Here is a 25,608-nt window from a genome sequence, read left to right on the forward strand (position 1 = left end):
ACCTTCATCTGTATTGCAAATACTATTTCTGTGTTTATCTATAACCATGAACATAGCATAATATTACAGATGACTGGCTACATGATTTTTTGGGGAAAACAATGAAAGCACAGAAGTTCAAGAGAGCAGGAAAAATTGTGAGCTAGAGTTCATAGAAAGCTTTATGAATTTTGCAGCACTCTAATGTCAATCCCAGAGGGGAAAATACTTGAATTGAGACACTTTCCCTCAGAAATCTTGAGAAAATCTTGACATCTTAATTCATTTCCTGAGCTTAAATATTCTAGGCTAGTCTGGTGGCACTGTAATAGCCTGGGCAAACATTTTTATTTATTTCACTGTTGATACCAATATTTGTGCTACAAGCTGCTGCCTGCATTTGCTCCTATTTATTTCTTTCCTACAGATCAAATTATTGGCCTAGACATAACATGCTTTCCGGTGAAGTGCTCCTTGTGTTCATGAGCAAATGGAAAAAACTTCCATTTTAAATGCAGATTTTTTTTCCACATGACTGAATTAATTCATGTTATAAATATGATATGTAACCACTTGATAGTCATGTCAATATATCTATAGTGGAAGAGCAATCAAGACAAATAGTAGATGAATCAAGCAAGTGCTATATTTGCATGGGTGGGTGGTCAATGTGCCAAAATACTGTGTCCAGTTCTGGGTCAGCCACTTAGCTTTTCAGAGCTACAATTTTACTTCCCCTAGTATTTGTAATCCTGATTTATTGGATTGACGTGAGAGCAAATAAGGTAATGTGAATGGATCTTTGTAAACCTAGAAAGTCTCACACACGTATTTTCTATTAATGTAGGATTACTTGGTAGCAAACACATCTCTTTGGTTTCTCTTGTCTATGTGGGGAAATAGAAAACAGAAGAGTAAAACTTAAGAATCAAACAAGATAGTGCTTAAATGATGCTTGTGAGATATAGACAAATCAAAGAGAGGAGTAACTCTTTGGAGCATTTCACAGCAATGTAGGTGTCACGGTGAAACATTTTTGAGTCTGGAACTCTCAAGGGGTTAACCTCGAAGGTGCAGAGTGGGTCCCAAAGTCTCTAAGAATGTTAGGTAGTGACACTTCTCCCCTGGTCCCATACCATTCACACTTTGCTGGATTCTGGAATTAGAGATGATGGTTTGAACCTTCGCTCTATCACGTACTCCTTTTTTAGTTAATCTCCCTGAACCTCCATTTCTCACCTGTCAAATGCATATAATATCTCCCTCACATTTCTGTCATCAAGTCTGAAGGAGACAATAACGTGAAAGGCCTTTGTAAATTGCAAAGGCTTCCACAGAGAACAAGTTATTATGACAATTCACTTAGACTAGATACCCTTTCAAGATGTCAGTTTCCTCTTAGTGTGAACAAAGGAGTCGATGGAATAATAGGATGTATGGAATTTGGTTTAAATGTATATTTCTGGTTTCTTTCTTTCATCTTTTAGACCTGAGCTTAATATATCTAAACTATTGCTTAAAGATAAGGAAGAGGTTTCTAAAGAGAACATTTCCCCCCAAATTAAGCCTCCCTCAATGTTACAAGAAATGGTGAATGGCCACAGTGTAATGCACCATTAGAAGACACACAGACTCCATGAATGCCTGTACCTAGACACAGAGCTGGGGAACCCTGGCTGCCTCCCAAGGCTGTGGAGATGACTCAGGACTAACTTTTCTCATTAACTGCTAATAAAAGCAGGGGAAATTTCTTTTCCCCATGTACATACTATAATTTAACATATTCTTTATTTTTATTCAGACTTTCTGACTGTTCTGCTAATCCAGTTCCTGTTAAACCTGTAGATACCTGAGGAAGATAAGCTGAACGCACTCCGCCTCATAACCATTTCCCTTGGTACTCTGTGTTATTTTTTTCCAACTTGGAAATATACATAAATATAACTCATTATTTAATCTGCCACAGAAAGACTATCGTTGACTTACACATATTTTAATGCAGTGCTCTAGAATCTTATAAAAAATTGTTATAAAAAATCCCCAGCCATGTGAAAAGCCTTGGCATATTTTATAAAAATCACTATTGAAGATATTATCCATTCTATGTTTTCCAGAGATAAGAAGATCTATGCCAAATACTTTTGAGAACTTAGCATTAGAGAAGTTATGTGTTTGGTTTCTGAACTAATTATTTTTTCATTTTTTTTATCAGGCAATGGAAACCTAAATTCCATCTTGGCAGAGCCCTAGAATGATGTGTTCACCTTTGTAAAGCCAGTGGAGTGCATATAGCAGGGACTCTAAATATTTGCCGAATGAATTGATTCAATCATATTTTCTCTTTTTACATTGGTTGCAAGGAAGCTTAGGGCTAAATGCAGTAGCTGTAATAGTCTGTGTTGCTGACATATTTATTTCCCTCTACAGTTCTGCCTTATGTTTCCACTTTCTCTTTAAACGAACTCATGGAATATATTTTAATTATAAGCCACTACAAATCCTTTTGGAAACTGGTGCAAAATGTCATAAAAGAAAATTCATTTTATTTTCTAGATGATAAAAGACAAAATCGTTTAAATTCATGGTTTGTTTTGCTTTTCGTGTGTGTGTTTCTGTGTATCTGTATATTTTTTACAACTAACAATTTATAAAATTAAGTACATTTTTCACTGGGAAAATATGCAGCTATTTTTCCTGAAGCATGATCAGACTTTTAGACAGAAAAGCAATACAATCAGAAAAGACACATACCAGATAAAGAAAAACAAAATGGTTGAATTTCATTTTTTCATTCCAAGACACGAGGGGAAATTTTTTAAAAAAAGAAAATGTTGCAGATTTCAAGAAGTGTAAAACATTTGCTATTTATAAAATATGCTATTTATAAAAACTTCCAGAAGGAAAGTTTAATATTAGCATTTTGAAACAATGGAAATCCCTGAAAGCTCCAGCTCTGTGGTTTTATACAATTTTCCTCTCTGAGCCTTTCTGCAAGTAAAGAGAAAGACCTCAATCTAAGCCCAAGTCTTAGACTGATGAAGGGAGAATGACATTAAGTAGCCTGTTTAGCTTATCGGACAGAGATCCTGTCACTCTGTCTTGAAACAGAGATCCAAAGCTCTTGATTCAGGACTTGGGTCTCGTTACAGGAGAGAGGGCAAAATAGAGACCCAAGTCAAGCACAACCGGAAAGGAATGCTGGCTGGGATGATCTGGCAAATGCTTTGGTTTCCTAGAGCCCCTTTCAGATGTATCTTGCAATTCAAAGCTCTGCACAAGTTTGGTCACCCTATAGCCCACCTCCCCTCAGTCTTATTGGAGGCATGGCTCTCTGTATTTGCTTTTTTGTGAATCGGCCCTTGCTCGTCCTTACAGCAGTCTCTATTTTATAAATGATATTAAATATGAGACATGGCATATTTATTTTTAGATTTCGGCTCTCTTTAAATTATTTTTCATTTTTGTAATCAGTAACGTGTGGTTTTTGTACTAACAGCGTTAAGGTAGGCTCAAACGGGAAAAATGGGGGTGTTGCTAAAGGTTTTTAACCTCTAGTATTAACAACATCTAAGAAAAAAATGAGAGTGTGTTAAGATCGGTACTTCCCTCCAGTGGGAGCATCTATCCATGTTTGTCTAACAAGGGAAGTGACTGCGACATTAAATGAGCTTGTGAGCAGATAGCAAACTTCTAGGAATGTGAGTCACACAGTTCCTGTTTTCCCTCCTTGGGGAGTTTTGAAAATGTGAAACAGAAATTAAGAGGAGAGTGACATACTGAGCCTCCATTTGGTTCCTTTTATTTTTCCAAAGTTTGTATCCCAAAATTTATGAAAATGCAAATACCACTGAAAGCCTGGAAATGTTGAAGGATGTGGCTATTATTTAAATATTGTCTAACAAGGGGTATACATCGTATTTTAATAAGATTACCAATGAAGATAAAGACATCTAAATTAACTTCCATGGGAGTTTTAAAGTATGTAATCAATGCTTAATTAGAAATTGCAAGCTTCAATTGATATTATCTTTGTTCCTGTCTTAAATTTGGATTTCAAAAAAAAAGTATGTATAAACTTTACTTTTATCTTAAAAGTTTTTCTATGGAATTTACTAGATAAATCTGATGTCAAACTAGCACACCTTGGACAACACTAAGGGTCTGAACGGTTTTCATTTGCACGGATTTAAAAACACATTTCTTTCCTTCTCATATTCAATAAAGGGATAAGATAGGAAATAATGCCAACTAAAAATATTGACATTGAAGGTCAGAAATTATCTGTTTGAAACCAAATTCAAATATGAATTTTTTTGGAACAAAAATTCAACTCCCAAACTCTTTGAAAATGGGCAATCTGTACATAGGTAATATGAGTGATAATGACAGAGTGATAAACTCCAATATGATATGTAATGTACAATTTTATAAACTTACATATATTTGCATATTGATGCTAATAAACTTGAAAAGTTTTTTGTTTCAGGGAGAAGCTTGATTTTCCTATGAGTTCAATGATGACTGTTTCAATAGAGAAGTTATTCATATAACATATACATTTTTGAAGATTTTTTTTCCAAGTGAATTAGTTTGCAAAACAAGTATAAAGGTATTTTAAGTTACCCTTTATATGAAAGTAAAATCCTTATGAAATCTTCGAATACTTTAGGCTACAGTAAAATTAAATAGACCAGGTAGTGGCTTATAATACCTTCAAGATATAGCTATTGTTTATAACAAAATATAGAATTTAAATTTGATTTCATTTAACATTTAAAATGTATATTATTAGCTTCAGACCTTGACTTTTCATTTTCTTTTATCACTTTCAATACTTCCCTGTGGATCAGCATATTCCAAAGTGCATTCTTGGGAATACCAGTACTGCAAAAGTGCCGCAAAAGCATGTGTTATTTATCAGATAATTGATAAAAGCTACATATTATAAGGAATTATTCATTATTATTTTAGGTGTGATAATAATGTAATTTTATTTAAAAAGGGTTGATCTTTTAGAGTTGCCAGCTAAAGTATTTATGAATAAAATGATGCAATTTCTGGGATTTCTTTGCACATATTTTGAAAATGCTAAAAGAGGATGCAGTTGGAGATGGGGTTAGGTTAGCCATGGGTTGATGTTACTGCAATTGAGTGATGAAAAATGTGGTTCATTATACTACCCAGCCTACATTTGTGTGTATTTTGTATATATTAGAACAAAAATTTAAAAAAATAAATAAAAGATGCATATCTTGTAAAAATTCTACAGTACACACAAGAGCTGTGAGGTCTTCTGGGTAAGAAAGCCATTTGTTTATCTGGGCTTCTCCCAAACTTATTGACCATGGACTGTTCTTTTCAAGGAATACCTGCTAATATCTCTCCTGGACATTTGGGAATAGCTATCCCATAGTAGAACTAATGTTTTTCCATGTATCATTGTCCATGATAATTTCAGGCTTCTAGCACATGAAAAGTTTTATTTACATGTTGAAAACCATTAAGATAAAAATGAAAAATTAAAAAAAAAATTTTGTTATTTCCAAATTCTGAGAGGTGTGACATATCCATAGTACAACATCCAATTAACATTTTTCAATTTCATTGAGATTAATTTTGTATATAAATATAATGTCAGAAATAGTGTTAAAACACAATTTCAGAAAAGAATGAATGATAATACATATTTTGAAAGATAAGAAGCATTTCTTGATTGACTGTTGACCATAAATGTAGTTATAACTGTCTAATAGTTAAGTGAAAAGCTCTTTAAAAAACAAAACTCTACATATATTATCAACATCAATAATTTTACTTTTATATTTTTAATCCTTTTAAAAAATTACCAATTTGTTAAAAACCTATTTGCATACCCATAAACTATTTCTCACCCTACAAGAGTTATATTAGATAGAAACAGTTCTCGAAATAATATTCTATAATTGCTAAATAGAATTTACATTTTTATATAAATTCTTGATAATTCTGCATAAGTCAAAAGCTACATTGTACTTTTAAAATAAATTATTATTTTAAAAATAAGTTACACATACTTTTTTAACTTTGCATTTAAAGACAGCCTATATTATTTATAGCCGTCCTTTCTAGCTATTTTAGAGACTAGCAAACTTTTTCATTGTTGACTTCAATGAAAATTCAAACAAGAATGTTTGCATTCATCACAATATACTGCCAAAAACTGCATTAATTTCCACTCATGCCCATTAATTTGATAAATGTTTTGTCATTTGTATCATTTGCACTGTCAAAACAAGTTAGTTATATTTCACTGACATTTTTGACAATTGCTTTAACTCTGGCAAAAAAAAAAAGATTTTATTTGCTTCAACAAAAATTCACTATTGCCTATTGAAAGTTTGAACCAAGCAAGAGAAGATTAGCACATGTCAGAAGTCTTGCAAGATTGAATTTAGGATCAATGGTAAAAAACAAAAAAAACCCCCAAAAAACCAAAAACCAAAACAAAACAAAAAAACGACTCCCCCAGGACTATTTTATAGAAGTGCTCATATTCTGTAGTAGAAAATATTATATGTACCTGCATAATCTGTTCTTGCATAATGCCCATCTTCAGATTTAGTAGTTGCAGTTGTGTTATCTGTGTTAAAAAAATTAACAATTAAGATTGATTAACTGCTTCCTAAACATCTAATGTCAAATTTATATTATTCTACCAATAGTACCCTCAGTGCGATTAAGGAAATCTTACAACTATTGTTCTAAGCTACCTTTATGCAAAGATAGATTTACATCAGTTTGCTTGAGAGCGTATAATAGTACGATATCAGCTTTCTAGAGTTTGGGGCAAAGAGAAGGTTCACAATCATAACTGAGATAAGGTGGAAAAAGGAATAACAAGTCAAAAACCAAGAAAATGTTTGTTTCTGAATAAGAAACAAAATAGAACATTCTCATACATCCTGCTTTAAAAAATGTTCTTGAAATATTTCTATTGAATGAAAACATAAAAATGGTGTGATTTGTTTTTAATTTCAAGGTTTTCTAGTAAATCCTCAGCTTCTTTGCTAAAGATGATTTTGACTTTTTTTTTCCCTGTGCAAAGAGAATGTCTGCTGAATATTGGCTTCTGTGTCTACGGCATTGTGAAGATACAGTCGCATTATATAGAAAAAGATACGGACTGTTGCTGATAGGCTCTCAAACTCCTATAATCACCATAAATGCTACAGTAGACTCTACTATCCATTATAAATCAGACCTGTCTTCTGGAAAGGAAATAGCTTGCCTAATAAGGAGTTATCTTCACTTTTCATTTCTACACTAAGACTAAAAACATTCTTTGAAATGAATTTTGGTACGAACATTACCTTGACATCGACCCAACGACATGACTTCAATTTTCTCCTGTTTCTGACATGATGCTTCTTTGATTTGACATGCATTATCATAAGATTTCCCATCAGAAGCACAGAGGGGATTGAAGTTGGTTTGAGAACAGTCGATGTTGCACACACACCTAAAGGAAGAGAGAAATAAAAATGGGTAAAGGGGTTTAATTGTATGGTGATTGTCAGTAAGGAGACTTACGAAGGCGATCACTTCGAAGTGTATACAAATATCGAATTATAACATCATGTCCCTGAAATGTATATCATGTTATATACCAATTTACTTCAATCAAAAAACCATAACATCAATAGTGTTGCTATCACATTATACATAAAACAGAAAGTGGAAGAATTGCTAGGTTGGCAACATACAAGTTGGCAAATTGAATTGTATCCTTCCAGGGAAATTCCTTCATTTTTCTACCTGAGATGAAAAGAAGCACAGAACTAATTGAAAATAATTCAAAAGATTGACAAATGGATAAAAAATAAATAAAAAGGGAAAATTCAGAAAATAATCATCAGTAAATCTCTGCCATTGGAACTTTCAAAACATGTACATAAACTTACATGCTGATAGCAGCAGAATTTGAATAGGGCTGAGGTAGCCATGAAAGTCTGCTTTACAATTTTCTCAAATGAGATCTTACAGTGTTACTTCTATTCTCAGGATATTCTAATGGTGAGAGCATGAGGAAAATGATTCAGAGGACATTTGCAAGAAAGTGAGCAAGGAGATTATTTGCAGTGCAATCAAGAGTTATATTTCTTCAGCTACATGAGGATGCACATGACATGTGCTAGCAGGAATCTTTGGTCGTCCTTAACATTTGGGGGGGTACAAAACCCTTTGAGAATCAAATGAAAGGTATGGCTCTCTCTTCAGAAATACTCATGCATGAAACAACTTTTTTGCATAAAATTCCAGAGTGTGGGCCCCTTGATGCCTGTCTCATCGACCCCTTTCCCAGATACACACTATTTTTTTTTCTAATTCTAGTTTTAAGTAATAAATACAAGTTGATTACCATTCATGATTTTAATATTTTTCTACAGTATACATAAAAAATTGCAAATTAATGAGAATTAGGTTGCCTGAATTAGACCTTTTCAAGCAAACTTTATATGACTTTTCCTATGTTCTTATAATTCTCTGTACTTTACAATCTATTTTGTTACTCAGAATATTTTTCATATGTGTGTAAATATGTTGTTGCCTTAGAATATAAACTCATATTTTAAATTTCTATTAATATTTACATTTCTTTTCTAAATAGATTATATGCTTCCCAAAGTGGTGAAGCACTCATTTTACTTCTGTAGATCCTACTTAGAGCTGGGCATATAATATAATGATTATAACAACTAGCTTACTACATGCTGGGTTCTTAACATGCATTGCTTTATTTAATCTTACAACAGCCATTTTCTAAACCAATGATAGCACAATTACAAGGTCAGAGACCTAGTAAATTGTGGAACAAGGACCGCCTACGGATGTGTTAAAGTAACATATAACCCCTTTCCTCTCACCATAGGCTGTGTATTAGAATTTCCTGGAAAACTTTTAAATACACTGATTTATAAGTAGGTTTCTGGGCCCCAGTAACTCTGGGGGCAGAGCCTAGGATTCTGCCTTCTTAGGCAGTCAGCCTGGCATCACATTCACTTCCTGGGAATCACTGCTTGATCCATTTGTTGATCAAGTGAGAGAAGCCTTGTCTACACACCAGTGCTTCTCAGAGTGTAGTCCTTAAACCATCTGTATCAGAATTAGCTAGATCTCTGTTAAAAGTGCTGGCAGAAATTGTGCCAATGCACTTATTTATTTATTTATTTATTTGGTAAGAGAATTGCTTTAGGAACACTTGGTTATTTTTAATTCACATATTTAGGAACAAATAGCTGGGACAGATGGTAACCACGTGCAAACGCTTAAGTCATTGAGGAGTGGTGCTCCCACCTCGGCCGCGATGCTGCTACTGGGGCCACAACGTTGCTACCTGGCCTGATTCTTGGCGTCTGAAAGACCTGAGACTGAGAGCTGCCCACATGTTCAAGAGCTTTTGGTCCTTTTCACTGTGCATTTGGGGAAGTGACTTTGTAGGTCAGCCTTGTTCTCCTTAACCATTTGTAGTAAATAAAGAGGTGAGGAGATTGACATTGTGTGTGTTTTAAAAGTTGGTTCCATTTACCTTAAAGCCCGTTTACTGTTGTGGTGTTGGACTCTGGGGACTATCTCCTTGAAAGACACTAACATAATTATCTGTTACTAACAGCAGAACAGAGAGAAAGTCATGTTTTCTCATCTATCTAAAGAGTAAATTATATAGGATACAAGGGCTCTGCAGGTATCTTCAAATTATTTTTAGTATCTGAGTTTATTAAACTTCATTAATTAGAAAATCATGCAGGATTCCAGGACCATAGTCTGAAACTTTATTGATAGTAGCTAAGTTATCTTTGTATTCCCTGCACCACCCAATACTTTGCATACACTCATTATTCAGTAACTGCATGTAGTAGATAAATGAATGAAATGAATAAATATAGTGACATGATCCCATATTCTTAAAAAAGGATGAAATTAATATAAATTATCCTTACTATATTGCCATAAAAACAGACACAGGGTAGCTAAATAATTTTCTTGGCAGATATTAAATGTTCTTACTGAGATCAAATAATGACAATAATACTACTAGCTTTCTTAATGATAGTGTTACATGCTTTATATGCCATTACTCCTTTTATCCTTCTATCTTTATGAGGTAGCTACTATTACTATCTCCATCTTACAGATGAGAAAATTGAAGCTCGGAGAAGTCACATAGCTTGTACAGGGAAGCTAATTTCCAATATAGGCAGTTTGATGCCAGAACCTACACCGTTCAACGTACTGTTCAGTACAATGAAAAATAAGGCAAACCCAAATTCCTACTATTAACTAATTAAAAGAATACTTTGAATGAATAGGACTTGAAAAAAGAAGACTATGTCTACTCTTGGAGTATTTATCATGATTTCATGACTAAGTCACAATGTCTCTTAGTCTCTGTCTTCCCAAACAAGTGATCCAGACTTTTTAGTATCATAGGGATTATCAGTGACTATTCATTTGAAGGCATTCTGAACTAATACCCAGTTATTAGAATGAATAACAAATCGATATGAATTAAATTAATCTGACTACTTAAGAGACCACTTGTTTAGACTATTTTATCCTTAACAAAATTCTATATAAAATTGTTTCTACTTTTTATAAAAACACACATTTAGACAGACACACACACACATACACACAAACACTCCAGCTGACTCTTAAGTTTTAGCACCAAATCTTTTCCAAGTTTCTCCTTCAAAGCTTTATGAGACCCTGGAATTTTTGAAAGTTCAGATTCACGGGGCAGAGAGATTTTGCATGTTGATATGATTATATGAATTTGTGTATGTGTGTGTGGAGAATGGGCTCTGTGGTGGCATTTACTTCATTTTTCATGTGCCTATTTATTGGTATATACCTTCACTTTACAACCTTCTTAAAGGCAATATGTCTTTTTTGTCTTTGAATTTCTGGAACCTAGTAAAGGGCATCATAGAAAGTCATCAATAAATGATTGTTGAATGAATTACTGAGAGAATGGCAGGGTGGACTTGGATGAAGTTAAAGAGATAGTTATTGTCTAAACATTAACACATAGAAGAAAGAACCAGTGATACGTTCATATAAACTCTCGCCTAACTCTCCACTTGAAGAAGGCCACCTGCCTCCTTTAATTTGTGTCCCACAGACAAAGGAGACAGACCACTAGCCCTTAGCGACCTCAATGTCACCAGAATACAGTTGCGAAAAGGACATGTTTCACCATGCAACTCACTACTCATATTTTGTGGTATTTGGGTGCAGTTTTTAAGAGCCAATATAATTTAAACGTGGTAGTGACTTGTCAGTTTATTGCTGTTTCAAACCATTGAAAAATACAAGGCTCCAATAAAAAGGTGACAGAATTATCATAGAGTGTAGTGGTGAAATTGCAGGTCACTCTGTGCTTTAGCAGTTTATGTAAATTAATCCAGGGTTTTTCTTTTTACAGAAATGAAAGGCAGATATTTTTTAAAACAGAAACTATCCCTTCTTCACTGCTTTTGGCAAATAATTGCATTATTATTCATTCTGAGAGGAGTAACTAGTTAATTACAGCATGTCACAAGTATTTTATGTGAGCCAAGGATTTGTAAGGCTGAGGACTGCACGGATGCCTTTAAGGGTTTTTTTTTTGTGTGTGTGTGTTTTCTTTCCTTTTCTTCTTTTTTCCAACCTATCTCAGTCTTTTGACATTTTGACACTGCGATTACATAGATCTCTTTTCTTCTAGGCTACAAAGAAAAAGAATCAGCCCTACTTGAAAATAATAATTTTAGGGGTCTGTATGTGGAAATACTACCCTCTGAAATCCTTCAAAGAAAATTAACATTGACTGAAAACCTTAGTTCTCTGAATTGTAAGAAAGAAGAGAAGCATCCAATAATTTAAAAAGACCACTTGATGGAGTAAAGAACTGAAATTATAGGAAGTAAAAGGTGGTGTCTGTGATGGCCCACATGCATTTATAATTATCTCATGAATATTTTGGGGGGCTTGACATTAGTTTAGTTCCCTGCCTCTCTTGAGATGTGTCCTCTGAGAAGATCTGCAATGAGTTAAGGAAACCTTTCCCTTACATTTAGGAATGTCTCATTGTCCTCCAGGGTGTACGGATGCAAAAGCTGCCAGGTAGCAAATTACTTATTCATGTGTCTGGTTGGTGGCTGCCCTCAGATTTCACTAGATTTCGTTTCATCTATTAAACATGCCTGTCACTTGTTCCTCTCTCAAGGTCCTTGACTTGCCCATTCCAAATATTGTCCATACAACATCCCTAATCAGTTTTAAAGTACCCAATTGTACTGCAGTGAGGATGGCTTTCTGGGTTGTTTTGAACCTTGACTGGTTTGTTCCCCTTGAGCCGGGTTGTCTCTGCGGCTATTATGCAGACCCTTTCTGGACCGGCCAGAAAATGAGGTCAGAGCCACTGTCTTTGCTCTCCATCAGAACTGTAATGGATGAGCAGCATTATATTAATAACAGCGAAACAGTGTGTATTTTTCATTCAAGACTCTTGTGATACTTTAAGCCCATTTACTCATTAACTCTCATGTAACTCCTTTTGATGGAACTTGATTATAATTTTTTATCTGTAAAGAAACTACAATTCAGAAATGACTGGGTTGTGAGGCAAAAAAATGAAATAAGAGATGTGAAAATCCACCAAAAACAAAAAGCCTCTATACAGAGTGTGGAAAAGCATTGACTGGGAGGTAATACTAGTAAGTCTACTCGATTGTTACTCAGGCGATATATGTGAGCTTGTTCATTTTTTTGTTTTTGTCTTTAAATTTGGGAAGGGCAATTCTGTTAGCTTTGAAATGTAGGAGGAAGGAATAATGCCCTTCTTCAGACATATTACCAAGGACTACAGTGGGGTTTTCCAAGGGGGACCAGGGTTATCTTGTACACGGAGAAGGCTTAGTTGTCATTAATATCTATCTCTTTATAAGGAGGTAAATATAGCAGCTGGTCTATTAGATGGAACGCCTTGGGAATATTGAGGAAAAGCCTAGGGCAACAAAGAGCTGGTCGATGGGTGTCTGAATGAAGAAAAACTAAGCTGAGAGACCCTTCCCTGGGGTGGTGTCAGAACCTTCAAAAACAGAATCACCTACTGAACAAGTGGAGAAATTCTTGGGTAAAAGACTGACGACCATGTATCAAAATTATGTCTAATACAATAAAGGTAGATGGGGAATGTGACTAGAGCTTGGAATTTGGTATCAGATAGACCAGTGTTTAATTGAGGCTTGATCATTACTAGCTGTATGGCATTGAACGAGTTACTTCTCTGAGCCTGCGAAAATGGAGATTTAAGATTGTAGGGGTTAAATGGAATAATGCACATAAATTACTTAATAAAGTTTCTGAGAAGTCGTAATTACCCAATAAATATTGGTCATCATTAACTTCTGGCTTAGCGGTTTCTAATCTTAGATGCAAAGAAAAATCTTCTGTGGAATAGTTCAACCTTGGGCAGCAACCCAGAGATTTCCACTTAGGAGGTCTTGTGTAAGGCTGCAGTAACGAACTGGAATTGTCAAAATTGCTGCAGGGGATTCTGATGTGCAGAATTACAGAAAATACTCTTTCTCACCCTCTAAGTCTAAGAGATTTTCTAATTTAGTGTATGTAACATTCACGTGAGAAATTCTGATGCACTGGGTCTGCGGTAGGACTCAATCAGCACTTTCAGCAAGTTCCTTAGCTCTTTCTAAGGCAAATAGCTTGCATAGCTTATTGGAAAACCCCAACTATTTTGGCTCCAAAACACCCTTTTCTCTCTTCCCTTCATTCCATCAGAAGGAACTTAATATTCTTGTTTAGTGTACATGATTCAGTGGCATGTATTAAAAGGTTTTCCTCCACATGCTACAGGTGGTACATGTGTGGTGTCAGGTGACAGGGACAGGTGGATAAATGCACTGATACTAAAACATCACTGGTGGAGCAGTCAGCAGAAGTGATTCACCAAGTAAAACCAAGGTAGAGTGGTGGGAAAGGATGTGAAGCAGATCTGTGATGGAGCAAATGAAGTGGGGAAATGTGCAGAGACAGACCCTACCGGGGAGCTGGGGAGCTGCAAATAGATCAGTCTAATTGGCATGAACTCTTCTCAACCAAAGTGGCAGGATATAGCACTCTGGACGGATTGTAAAGGGGCTCAATTCCATCTAAGGAGTGGTCTTTATCCTCTACACAATGAAGAGTCCTGAAAGCTTTTAGAGCACGGGGTGATGAGCAGGTCAACATGATGGAAGGGGTGTTTTAGGGAGATTACACTTGCAGGGGAGTGCAGGCAGAGGGACTAATCACCAGGCTATTGCTGCAAACTTGGGGGCTAGCAAGGAAAACCCAGGGCAGCGGTGTTCATTCCAATGAAGAAAAGGAAGAATTGATGGTGCCTAGTGGCTCCGTACTTCAGGTGTATTATAGTGAGGTACTAAGGCACAAATGTCACCACCATGCCCTTCCTGCTCTACCCTTTCCTGCTTTTTTCCTGATTTGTGTTGTGTTCCAAAGAGGAAACTGATGAGAGGAGCAGCCAGGCAGCTGTGTGTGGGACTCCGGAAGACACGATTTCCTGTTAGGGAGAGTTTTCTTTCTTTGCTGTTGGGACAGGGGCAAACAGAATTCCATCACGATAGCCATTATCACGTAAGCATCCTTACCTGCAGTTTAAGCAGAATGATTCTTTGTGTTAATGTGTACCCTGCCCGATTCCAGGACTGATTTAAGACAACTGCAACAGAACTGGCAGCAGGTGTCTATTAACGCCTGCTGCCTTAGAGAGCAAACAAGGCTTCCTCCAAGGCAGCAAGTGGCCCCACGCCCCTCGTCCACGGAGACAATACAGCTGAAGCAGGCTTTGACTGGAGCTCCATTTTCATGTATCATGCTTGCATTTTTCTCAGGATTATTTTTTCCTTTTTGAAGCAGCTGCATTTACATCTTAAAATAATCAAAGTAAACAATTCTTCTTACTCATATACATTTTTAAAAGTATCTTGAAGCAAAAATCCCTCATTAGCATTATGTGTACGCTCTTGCTCATTAAGCTGGAAAACATATTCAATAACCAAGGGTGACTCTGTGATTACTAAGAAGTGCGGTCGCTCTGACTGGACGGCTCTTACTACACAGTGAAGTCAGAAAGCATGAAAACCCCAGAATAAGAAGCTGGAAGTTAAAACAATACAATGAACTCAGCATTTGAATAAGGAGATGTACTGAATTCCCAGTCGCCCCTTTCCGTCAGGATCCTGTTGCATGTTCTAGCACTTTCCTTCAGGCCCAGCTGTGGGACTCCTACCCTCACTTCCACCAGCTCCATGTTTATATTTTGCAAATTGGCCCTCCAGTAGGCTTTCAATTGACCAAGGACTTTCAGGAGTAAATATGTTTGAACATCTTTACAGTCTAGATTTTCCACAAAACTACAATTTAATATCATACTCTTGGATTTCATCCATGAAATATAAAAAAAGTAGAGGAATAATAGGTCTGCATTGTGATAAAACTTCCAGTTCGAAAACATTGTCCAATACATTGTTCAGGTGGTTTTCATGATGATGGTTTCAGGTGCTGGCATGGACTCATTCCATTCATAATTAAAATGTGCATTAAATGATCTCCCTTATGCTTATGTCATCCTTTATTTTTCATTTATTAATCAAAGGGTCAATATAATTTAAATTTGCTTTTAAAATAACAGTAACTGTATATTATAACATGATATCAAAATTTCATTATTTGAATAATGAAAAAATATAATAAAAATATTCATAGGGGGCCACACGGGTGGCTCAGTAGGTTAAGCATCTGCCTTTGGCTCAGGTCATGATCCTGGGGTCCTGGGATGGAGCCCTGAGCCCAGCTCCCTGCTCAGCGGGAAGTCTACTTCTGCCTTTCCCTCTGTCCCTCCACCCAGCTCATGCTCTGTTTCTCTTTCTCTCTCAAATAAATACATAAATAAATAAAATCTTAAAAAAAATATTCACAGGGATGCTATGCTGTAACCCTACAAAGGGGAGGTGGGAAACATGACTGAGGAAGGAGGATGCCCTAACTTTATCTGTAATGTTATGGTTCTTAAGAAACAATCAAAAGCAAATATGGTAAAATGTTTGTGTTTGTTAAAACTAGGTGGTGAATGTCCAAATGTTACATTATTTTTGATAATTTCAAAATATAATTAAAAATAAAAATATTAGATTAGATTTGCTTAAAATGATTAAATTACCAAGCTTGGTAAATATTTTTTGCACTGATTGGAGCTGGTTAATGTATTTCTAAACTGTTTAAGCAAAGTTAAAATATATATATATGTGTGTGTGTGTGTGTGTGTGTGTATATAGAGAGAGAGAGAGAGAGAGAGAGAGAAATCCCAGGGGAATAAAATCACATTTCTTTGTAAATAACTATTTAAAATCGATCTTATGTCCGTATAAAAATGACTTTCAAGAAGAGTTTATTATACGAAGAGACTCATCTCTGTGTTTCTTCCTCTCTCCTCATCTTACTTGTTCGCCCACTGAAATGTGAAACTCGTGAACACATGGTGGCATTTTCGTTAACGGGCCCAAGCCAGCCTTCTTCATTGACTTCCTGCAGCATTGCCGGTGAGTTTTGATTGCTCTGAAGCAGGGCTGTATGGCGGTGCTGTCGTCCAGAAATAGTCATGAGCTATTCTGAAACCCTTGGGATGAAGGACTCTAAGTTAGAAATGTTTGAACATTTTGCCTTGAAATAAGAATACTGTAGTTTCTCAGAAATATTAAGCTTAAAAAGTAGTAAGGGGAAGGAGGTGGGACTGCCTCCCTGCGGCCAGCTCCCGGGGAAGGTTCTGCTGTCAAAGGTGTTGGGAGGGATGTAGCCATCGCTGCCACGCTTTCTTCATTTCTGTTTTCTTTCCCCTCATTTTCATTTATCACACAGCTCATTTAATTCAGTCGAATCCCCTCAGTGCAGTTGAGCACCTGCTTGGTACTAGGTAGTGGGCTAAACATCAGAGACGCCAATATGGCCTGGGTGATTCCTACTGGCAGCAGAGATCACCACTAAAGGAGAAAAACAAGTATCTATAAAATGGTGTCATCAGGGTGAGACTTTGTGGGAGTGAACAGCATGTTTTGAGAGCACTGAGGAGGAATAATGACTTCTACCTAGAGGCTCTAGAAAGGTTTCATAGAGACTGTGACTCTTGACCTGGAAGTTTAAGGGGGAGGAGAATTTCCGCAGATGGTTTCCATGATGACGCGTAGCAAGAGGACTTTGAAATCTGTCACTCTGCTGAGGATACCTCCCTAACAATTAACTTCTCACTCTCGTCCCTCGGTGGATGCCTCTCCTGTGTTTTCCTTTATACAGTAAGTGATACATCAAAACATTTTTCTCTTTCCCTAAAACTCTTGTGTCACATTCCATGTCAGAAATGACAGCCATTGTGTCCTCTTGAGGGCCCAGAGCCACAGAGGCTTCTGGAAGTCAGGCCAGGCCATTGAAAGAACCCCACTCAGGAGTCAGGGCTCTGGGCTCTGGTTTGGACCTTCTCATTCTCCAGCTGCTGGACCTCTGGCTTCAGGATACTGAAGGACAAGCTGACCCAGTGAGATGATGTCCAGGGTGGACCGCTCTAAAATTTTGACGCTTTGTTTCCTGATACTCCTATTATTAGTTATTTCTATTTATCTAGCACATCCTTGCCTTCCTATCATCCTATAGTCTCTGCTGCTTCTTTTATGCTAAAGCCTCTTCTAAATGAGTTTGACATTCATCAGAATGCTTCCTTCCTAGGGCTGATGCTTCTGCTACTGGTTGTTTACTCTTTCTTCATCTACAGCCTTACCCACTTGCCCTCCAACCTGTCTTGTGTTACAGGACAGCTGAGTGGGAAGAACATGGACTCATGAATCTGTTTGTATCTAATAAATGCATGATGAATAAATAATAGACTTAAATTAAAATCTTAATTCTGCAAGTTGCTTGACATATTCATAAAAGGTGGAAAATAACTCCTGGCTCATAATAACACCTACCTGAAAAGGTTTTTCTGAGAGTATAAATCAGAAAAAATGGAAGCAACTTCACGGGACATTTGGTGCCTAGCAGGTTCCGTTGCTTCCCTTGCTCATGGAGAGTTCATTCTTCATTTTGTATCAAATTTGTCTAGTCCTTGCCAGACTGGCCACCAAACTACAATATTTTTCCACATGCAATTAATTGATCAACTGAAGATAACCTTTGACCCAGTGTGGATGAAAGAACTACTTGGCATGAATATTTACCTAAAATCTATAAATTGAGGGTTTTTTTTCTGTCTTATTTGGAAGTACAAAAAGATTAATGTCTCTCTTTTTTTTGGTTAAAAAAGAAAGAAGCTATTAATAGATAGCATTTCTAATATTGTAGCTAATGTATTCTATCTTATTTTATTATTTTATTTTATTTTACTTTGGGAGGGGAGGGGGCAGAGGTGGCAGAGAGAGAGAATCTTAAGCAGTCTCCATGCTTAGTGTGGAGCCTGACACAGGGCTCAATCTCATGACCATAAGATCATGACCTAAACCGAAATCAATAATCAGACTCTCAACTGAGACACCCAGCTGCCCCTAATGTATTCTGTTTTAAAGATGAGATATTTGGCATTGTCCTCTCAACTTTAATATCATTGAATTTTATGTAACTTTCAAAAAGTAGAAACCTATTTACCTGAATTATTTTAAATTTACTTATTTGAATTACTAAAAATATTATAAATTCTTGTAAAATTTTAGAATATCATTATACTGAATAATGTTAAAAATAAATTTGTTTCTCTCCTCCTTGTTTTCTAGCCCTTGTTATCTCTGTCTTCTTCCTTACCTTATTCTCTTTCTACTTGCTTTCTCTCTAAAGTGTACAGTCTAAGTTCTTAGGAAAACATTTCCTGCCATTGATGGAGCTTACCATCTAACAGAGAAGCTTACTGTTCAGAACATGGAAAGGTTCAAAATTCTTGCTAATAATGTAGAAAAACATACTTTAAATATGTTGTCTATTAAGATGATGTAAATGTATTGTATTTATTTGCAGAGACAAAATTAATGAAATGAAAGAGATGAATCTAGTCGTTTTTAAGCACAGTAGAAACAAACTCAATTTATAGATTTTAGATAAATATACAGAGCAACATGCAAAAAGTCGCACTGAATTCTTTTATTCTCATTCATTTTTTCATGCTAAAGTTATTTGCTAATGGTGCTATTCTTTTTATTCTAATTAAAATGTCTGCATTCTGTTCTTAAGCGTGGCTGTGCAAAATGGTCCTGTTCTTGGTTTCATCTTGGAAGGTTTTTTAAGCTGTATAATCAAATGTGGACTTTCTTTCAGTAATAGCAAATGGCCACTACAGGAACACAGTATATTTTTTAAAAGAGGATTTTGAATTACTTCTAAGAGGAGAAATTGTTTTAATGAAATCAATAAGCTATTGACTATAACAAACACTAGAATTATCATAAGTAATTACCTGAAACTTGTAAATGGATTCATTATTTTAACTTTGTTTTTGACTATATATTATATATAGAATATATTAGGGATTTGATTTATCCTTACCCATGATATATATATCCATTTCATAAATTGTCAATCTTCTATCTTAAGCAAGTTATATTACAATCTCTTTGAATTCAAAACAATACTTACTATCACATATTATCTTTTATTTTTTCAAATAAGTATCTTTAAGTGCCACAGCATAAATGAGCATATCATAAAACATAAATAAATTCTATTTAAATAAATCAGCCTATAGTTGATTATAATTTAAAATCATTGAATACGTGTATCCTACGCCTTTTTCACTTACAAATGATCTACAGAGGTTTGCCAGTTGTCAGGCAGGCAGACTTGGGGCTTGCTGAGATCATTATCAGATTCCTATCAAGGCACCATTGGGACCAATGCCAACAATCCATACAGGATGCTCTCATTACTCATCCAGATGTTGTATCAGTCAGGGGCCCCTTCTACAAGAGCTGGAGTTCAAGCTTGTATTTTCCTTGATAAAATGTTAGTCCTAAATAAATAAACTGTTCTGTTCTCTAATTTGAGATTTTTCTAATATGAAAAAAAACACTTTTTAAATGTGAAGTTCTAATCAAGATAACATAATATAATTAAAAATACATAAAACATATAGAAAGAAATGGGACGACTTTAGTTTTGTGTTCATACACATAGATCAGAGAGTAACTTGGATCGCAAGAAAATCAAAATCTTGTACTGAGAAAAATTATCAGCATATAAATTGGAATACCAAAGTAAAGAAAAATTAGTAAGAGTGTATACAAATTAAAAATTCTCTTTTCTGAACACAGATAAAAAAATTAGGGGCTAATCTAGAATTAGGACATTATGATGCTCAGAATCGAAAAACAGCTAAAGATGTGTATGCATGTACACTATATTCGAAATCACCAGGGAAATGAAAGGGCCTCTCAATTGCTCTATTTCTTCTCTGCCTCCCTTGAGTCAGTTCACAGCACAGCCCAGGTGATGCTTTTAAAATGTAAATAAGATCAAATAATTTCCTTGCTCAAAACCCAGCAAAGCCTCCCCATCAACTTTAGAATAAAATCTATGGTTCTTACCATGGTTGATGAGGTCCTGCATAATCTGGCCCTTGGTTACCTCTCCAATTTCATTTCTTGTCAATCTGCTCCACCCTTTCGATGTTCCAACCGCACTGGATTTTTACTGCTTCCCGAAGACACCATCTATGCTTCTGCCACCAGGATATTTCACTCGCTCTTCTCTCTGCCTGGCATGTTCTAAATAATGACCTTTACAGACAAGTCCTCCCTGACTACCCTGTCAAAATCAGCACACTTTCATCTCCGAATCCTGACATTACATTGCATATTTAAGTTGTCTGTTTTCTCCACTTCCCTGTATACTATGTGTAAAAGGGACTCTGTCTGCTTTGTCTACTGCTATTTTTTTTCAGGCCTAGAACAATATCTGACACAAAATAGGCACTCAATAAATATTTGTAAATGAATAAATAAATAAATATACTTCTGACTTTAAAATATTCTTATATTTTAGTGATCTAGACAAAGTTTTGATTTGAATTATATGATTAATTAGATCAATGTATATTATTTTGCTTCAGTTATCAAGAAAAGTATTTCTGATTGTTATATACAATAAATATTTATTAATGTCTGTTAAAGATTTAGCCCACAGTGGATGTGCAGTAAATATTTGCTAAATAAATGGAGTGCCACCATGTACAAATTGTTAGACACTGGTACTTAATTATATATATATATAAAAAAAAAGGCTAAGTATGCCTGTTAGGTGGATTAAGTTGTTTTTAACATGTTGATGGATTTCATGTCCCAAGAACCAGTCTTCAGTAAGGGTAAAGGCCCCTACAGTTTGACAGCCTTAGGCTTCATGCAGTGCTTACAATTAGCCTTTTACATTTTTGGCGATGAAATCCATATTATATAATTTCAATCTTTTTTTTTTTTTATTGTGATGCTTAAGGTGGTGTGGACTCCCCATCTGTCAGAATCTTCTTATTCTGAACAAAAACTCAAATCAACTTTCTTTCTTTTAATGATTATTTAATTTGTACCAACCTTTGTTATTACTACCTTTAACATCATCTATCCTTTAAAGTATGAGTCAGTGTTTACTGTGGCCGTAGAGAATGATTGAAGGCTACTGTCTGCCATAAGCGTTTGCCAATCAAGCAGTTTCTTCATCTTTAAGTGATTCAATTTATTTGTCTGATTTAAGTAATTTGGTCATTTGATCATTCTGATCTGAATTCCAATTATACTTATATCAACAGCTCTATTTCATTTTAAAGATGCAGCAGCAACTACTGAAACTGAATAACTGGGTCTGTACTGGTTAAAAGTGCTCTCTGTAGGTTCAAAAATTTAGACAGAACAGGGGACAAATGTATTATCAATGTATTGCTTATATTATATGCAACCATTACTAAATCATGAATAGGAATCCAGAGGCATGTTAAATACTGCACAAATATCTTGGAGTGAAAGACTGCATTTTCACAGACATTTTTTTATTTTGACTATGGTTTCTGGAGACTACTAGTTAGAGGGTCTACTCTGCAGTTAATGTGGGTAACAAACAAGCAAATGCAAAGCAGACAATACCTCCCTTTGCCTAGCAAGATTTCTTAGGCAACAGCAATGATCTACTTTTTGGATACATATGCTGTGCCTAGGGAGACAGCATGTTGCTAGGGTGGTTTTTAGGTAATACTAGGGATTGGACTATATAAAGCTATATTTACAAAAATGATTTAAAAAGTTAAATCTAAAAAGTATAACTATGACTTTTTGGAATATTGTTGACAGAGGGACATTAAGATGTTTGAACACCATTCTGGAGACTGTCATCAAACTCTTCTTGCCAGGCTAGTAAGGACTAAAAACTGGTTACAGGGTTTTAGATGTTAATTCTGAAGGTGGTCCATTTGGCTACATATTCTGCAACATGTGTTTCCCTTTGAAAGAATTTATGATTAAAGGCTGAAACCGGGGCAGAATTGCACAATTTATAGTCTATTTCTTTAAAGGCTAAAGAATGATCATCTTTTTGATAATGTTTTTAAATCGCAGGAAACAAGTCTATTAAATATAGGAATCTTATTTAAGCAACCTATACTAAATAAAACATCTACTATATTTTTAAAAGAATAATCTATATGCAGGAAACAATGGTCATTTAATAAGCAGATCAAAACATATAAATAATAAGTGTGACATTTAGAAGACGGCTCCTTTCTATGGAAGGTACACACCATTTTACTTGGTATCATTTTCAAGAAAGTGGTATGAGAGCTGTCAGGTAGCTTGAGAGACTAGGGTCCGTCCTCTTTTCCTTGAAGCATAATGCCAGTGTCACAAAATGTTGGTGTTGTCTCACTATATCATAGCAGAGTGTCATAGTTCAAGCAATCACCGTGTCAGCCTAACCTAACGGCAGTGTACACTCGCAGTCATAGATAATGAAAAGTTTCACAGGACAAGACATTTAAAATGAATGTTGGCGGAATATAAGGTTTATACAGAGATGAACCAATATATCTATACCATGTCTTGAGTCATATAGGAGGATACTCACTTTTTAACCTATAAATTCTAAAGACTGCTTTAAAGGGAGAATGATGATGGTACCAAGTTTTGGAATGGTGGCCATACCATAAAAAAGAACTCGCATATGGACCAAAGATGATAGAATCCCATGAATTGAGAGATATGATTAACTCTGTTAACAAATTATTAGAAACATGCAAAGAGGTATTAGGCTACAGGGATCTGAATGGGATGATTCTCATTTCTGGTCAACATAATCTAATTATGAATATATATCTACCTTTGTTTATTAACAATTCATAATTAGATTAGATTGGTCAAGGGCCATTTACACTTTCAATCTTTTTGAACACTACAGCTTGACCACAGTAACCCAAAACTCTTTGACAACTATCTGCATTAAGCATTTAATCAAATAACTAATATAATTTTAATCCCATGCCTCGTCAACTGGGACATGAACTGTGAATCACTGATACTAAGAGACTGAGATGCACCTAGGACCCTGTGAGTTTACCTCACGGCCTTTCACACTTTTGTACATGATCTCTTTTACCAGCTGGTTATTAGAAGTTCAGTGAAATTGGACATTTCTCTATTTCAGCCAGCAAGTGAGATTCAGAGTCCAAAAGGTGCTTCGCTCAACTGAAGGAAGAAAAAAGAAACTAGGTTATATTTTCTTTAACGTTATCAAATTCTACATCTTTCACTGGGTAATAATAAGGCAGCATGGCAGAAAGCTGGAAAAGAAAAAAAATTACAAAAGGCAGAATCTTGATGTACTCATTTGTTCAGTCATTTACTCACTAGACTTGTGCTGAACATCTAACTTGTGGCCACATTGGTTTTTTGTTTTGTTTTGTTTTGTTCTCGTTTTTTGTGTTTTTTTTGGGTGGGTACAAAGGTAAAGACGCCTCTACCTACGGTTAAGGGCAAAGGGCAAAATATTAATTAGAGAGTGCCGTTCTAGAGGCATAAACAAGGTTGAGAGATTAACTGAGCGTGGATGTAGAGTGTCAAGGCTTCCTTGATGAAGAATGGAAGTTGGGTAGCACTTGGGCACAGGAGTGGGAGACAAATCTGCAAACTGGAGGGAAGAGCTTGTGCCCATGCACAGAGGAACAAAGCCACAGCTCAAGTTGCTGCAGGTGGCCTGTGTGTCAAGAAAGGAGTAGGGTGAGGTTGCAGAGGTAGGTGGGGCCAGATCATGGGTAGATCCATGACGGGCTAGGGACTTTAAACTTTACTAGGAAGGCTCACAGAGCTTTGCAGAATGGAAGCAGAAGAGGAACAGGGGTAGCGGGAATGGGTTGCAAAGATGGGGCCAGGAAGCAGGGAGACCCGTTCAAAAGCCACGCGCCCATACAGAGAAGAAATGGTGAGGCCCGAATGATCTGATTACCTCTGTAAGCAGCTGACCCTTCTTTTCCTCTTTTCACTTTCTATGTTAGTGTTCTTTCCTGGTTTTCTTGTACTTCTCTGGGCCCCCATTCTGAGCCTGTTTAACCTCTCCTTTTCTCTCTCACACTCTACAGGTTGGTGTTCTTCAAAGCTCAGTCCTATTTTCCCCTTCCTTCTCCTTTCATGGTGTTTCTCTAGGAAATCTCTTCTATTCACCACCTGACAGGTTCAAATTTATTTTTTCAGCCCAGAATCCACTAAAATCCAACCCCTGGTGTCTCACAGGCACCATAAACTAACATTAAAAAATTAAACTCTAGTTCTTTTTCCAGAAATTTACTTCTACTTCAGTTTTCCCACCTACATCAACCACATGGGCAAGCCAGAGCCGGGGCGGCAGGGTTGGTACTTACTTTCTCTCTTGCCTCTCACCACAACTACTCCTCACTCTCCCCTCTGCTACCTAAGATGGCAAGCTTATCTGAGATGACAAACCTCTGCTTGTTGGCAGAGTGAGAGCAAGGGACTAGGGGGGATGCTGGGTGGGGGGGACTCACTGTTTGATTCTGTGAGGATAATAAGTTCTGTTGAAGTCTGAAAAACACAAGCTCTGTTAGGGGCAATTTTAGTTTCTCTAAGCCTCAGATTACTACTCTCAGTCAATAAACATTCTTTCTAATTGGTAAAGTCATTTTAAAAAAGCCAGAAAAAACATTCTATATAACTATTTTAGACTTTTTACTCAGAAAAACATTAAAGTGGGTCAACATCTTCCCTTTGCTTATAAGGCTTTAGTTTATCCTTATTACAGTTATTTTTTTAACTTTATATACATTAAGATACCATAACTAACCACTTCCTGATTCTCCTTTCTTCTCAATTTTGCAAACAGTTTTTGTTTATTCACACTCTAAGCATTTAATCTAGTGTATTTGTCTTTCTTTCTATCATTGTATTTTATTCAATCATTATTTAAAAGGGGACTTGGTTGGCTTTGTCCAACTGAATTGGCATCTTGAAGTTGTCGATGTCAGATGGGGATTGGCTGGGAATGCCATTAAATCTCTTTCCTTTCTCTTACTCT

At 35.9% G+C, this 25,608-nt stretch overlaps 1 protein-coding gene across 1 annotated transcript in view; it reads right to left on the minus strand.

Annotated features, from left to right (window-relative positions):
- TMEFF2 (transmembrane protein with EGF like and two follistatin like domains 2) overlaps positions 1-25,608 on the minus strand; it is a 216,438-nt gene that overhangs the window by 36,958 nt on the left and 153,872 nt on the right. The window contains exons 6-7 of the mRNA XM_026492289.4: positions 7,329-7,477; positions 6,539-6,598 (exon numbers count right to left, since the gene is read on the minus strand). Coding sequence (XP_026348074.4) covers positions 6,539-6,598; positions 7,329-7,477 — 209 coding nt within the window. The remainder of the gene's footprint in view (positions 1-6,538; positions 6,599-7,328; positions 7,478-25,608) is intronic.

Source organism: Ursus arctos, unplaced genomic scaffold (assembly GCF_023065955.2).
Source record: "Ursus arctos isolate Adak ecotype North America unplaced genomic scaffold, UrsArc2.0 scaffold_1, whole genome shotgun sequence".
Taxonomy (NCBI): Eukaryota; Metazoa; Chordata; class Mammalia; order Carnivora; family Ursidae; genus Ursus; species Ursus arctos.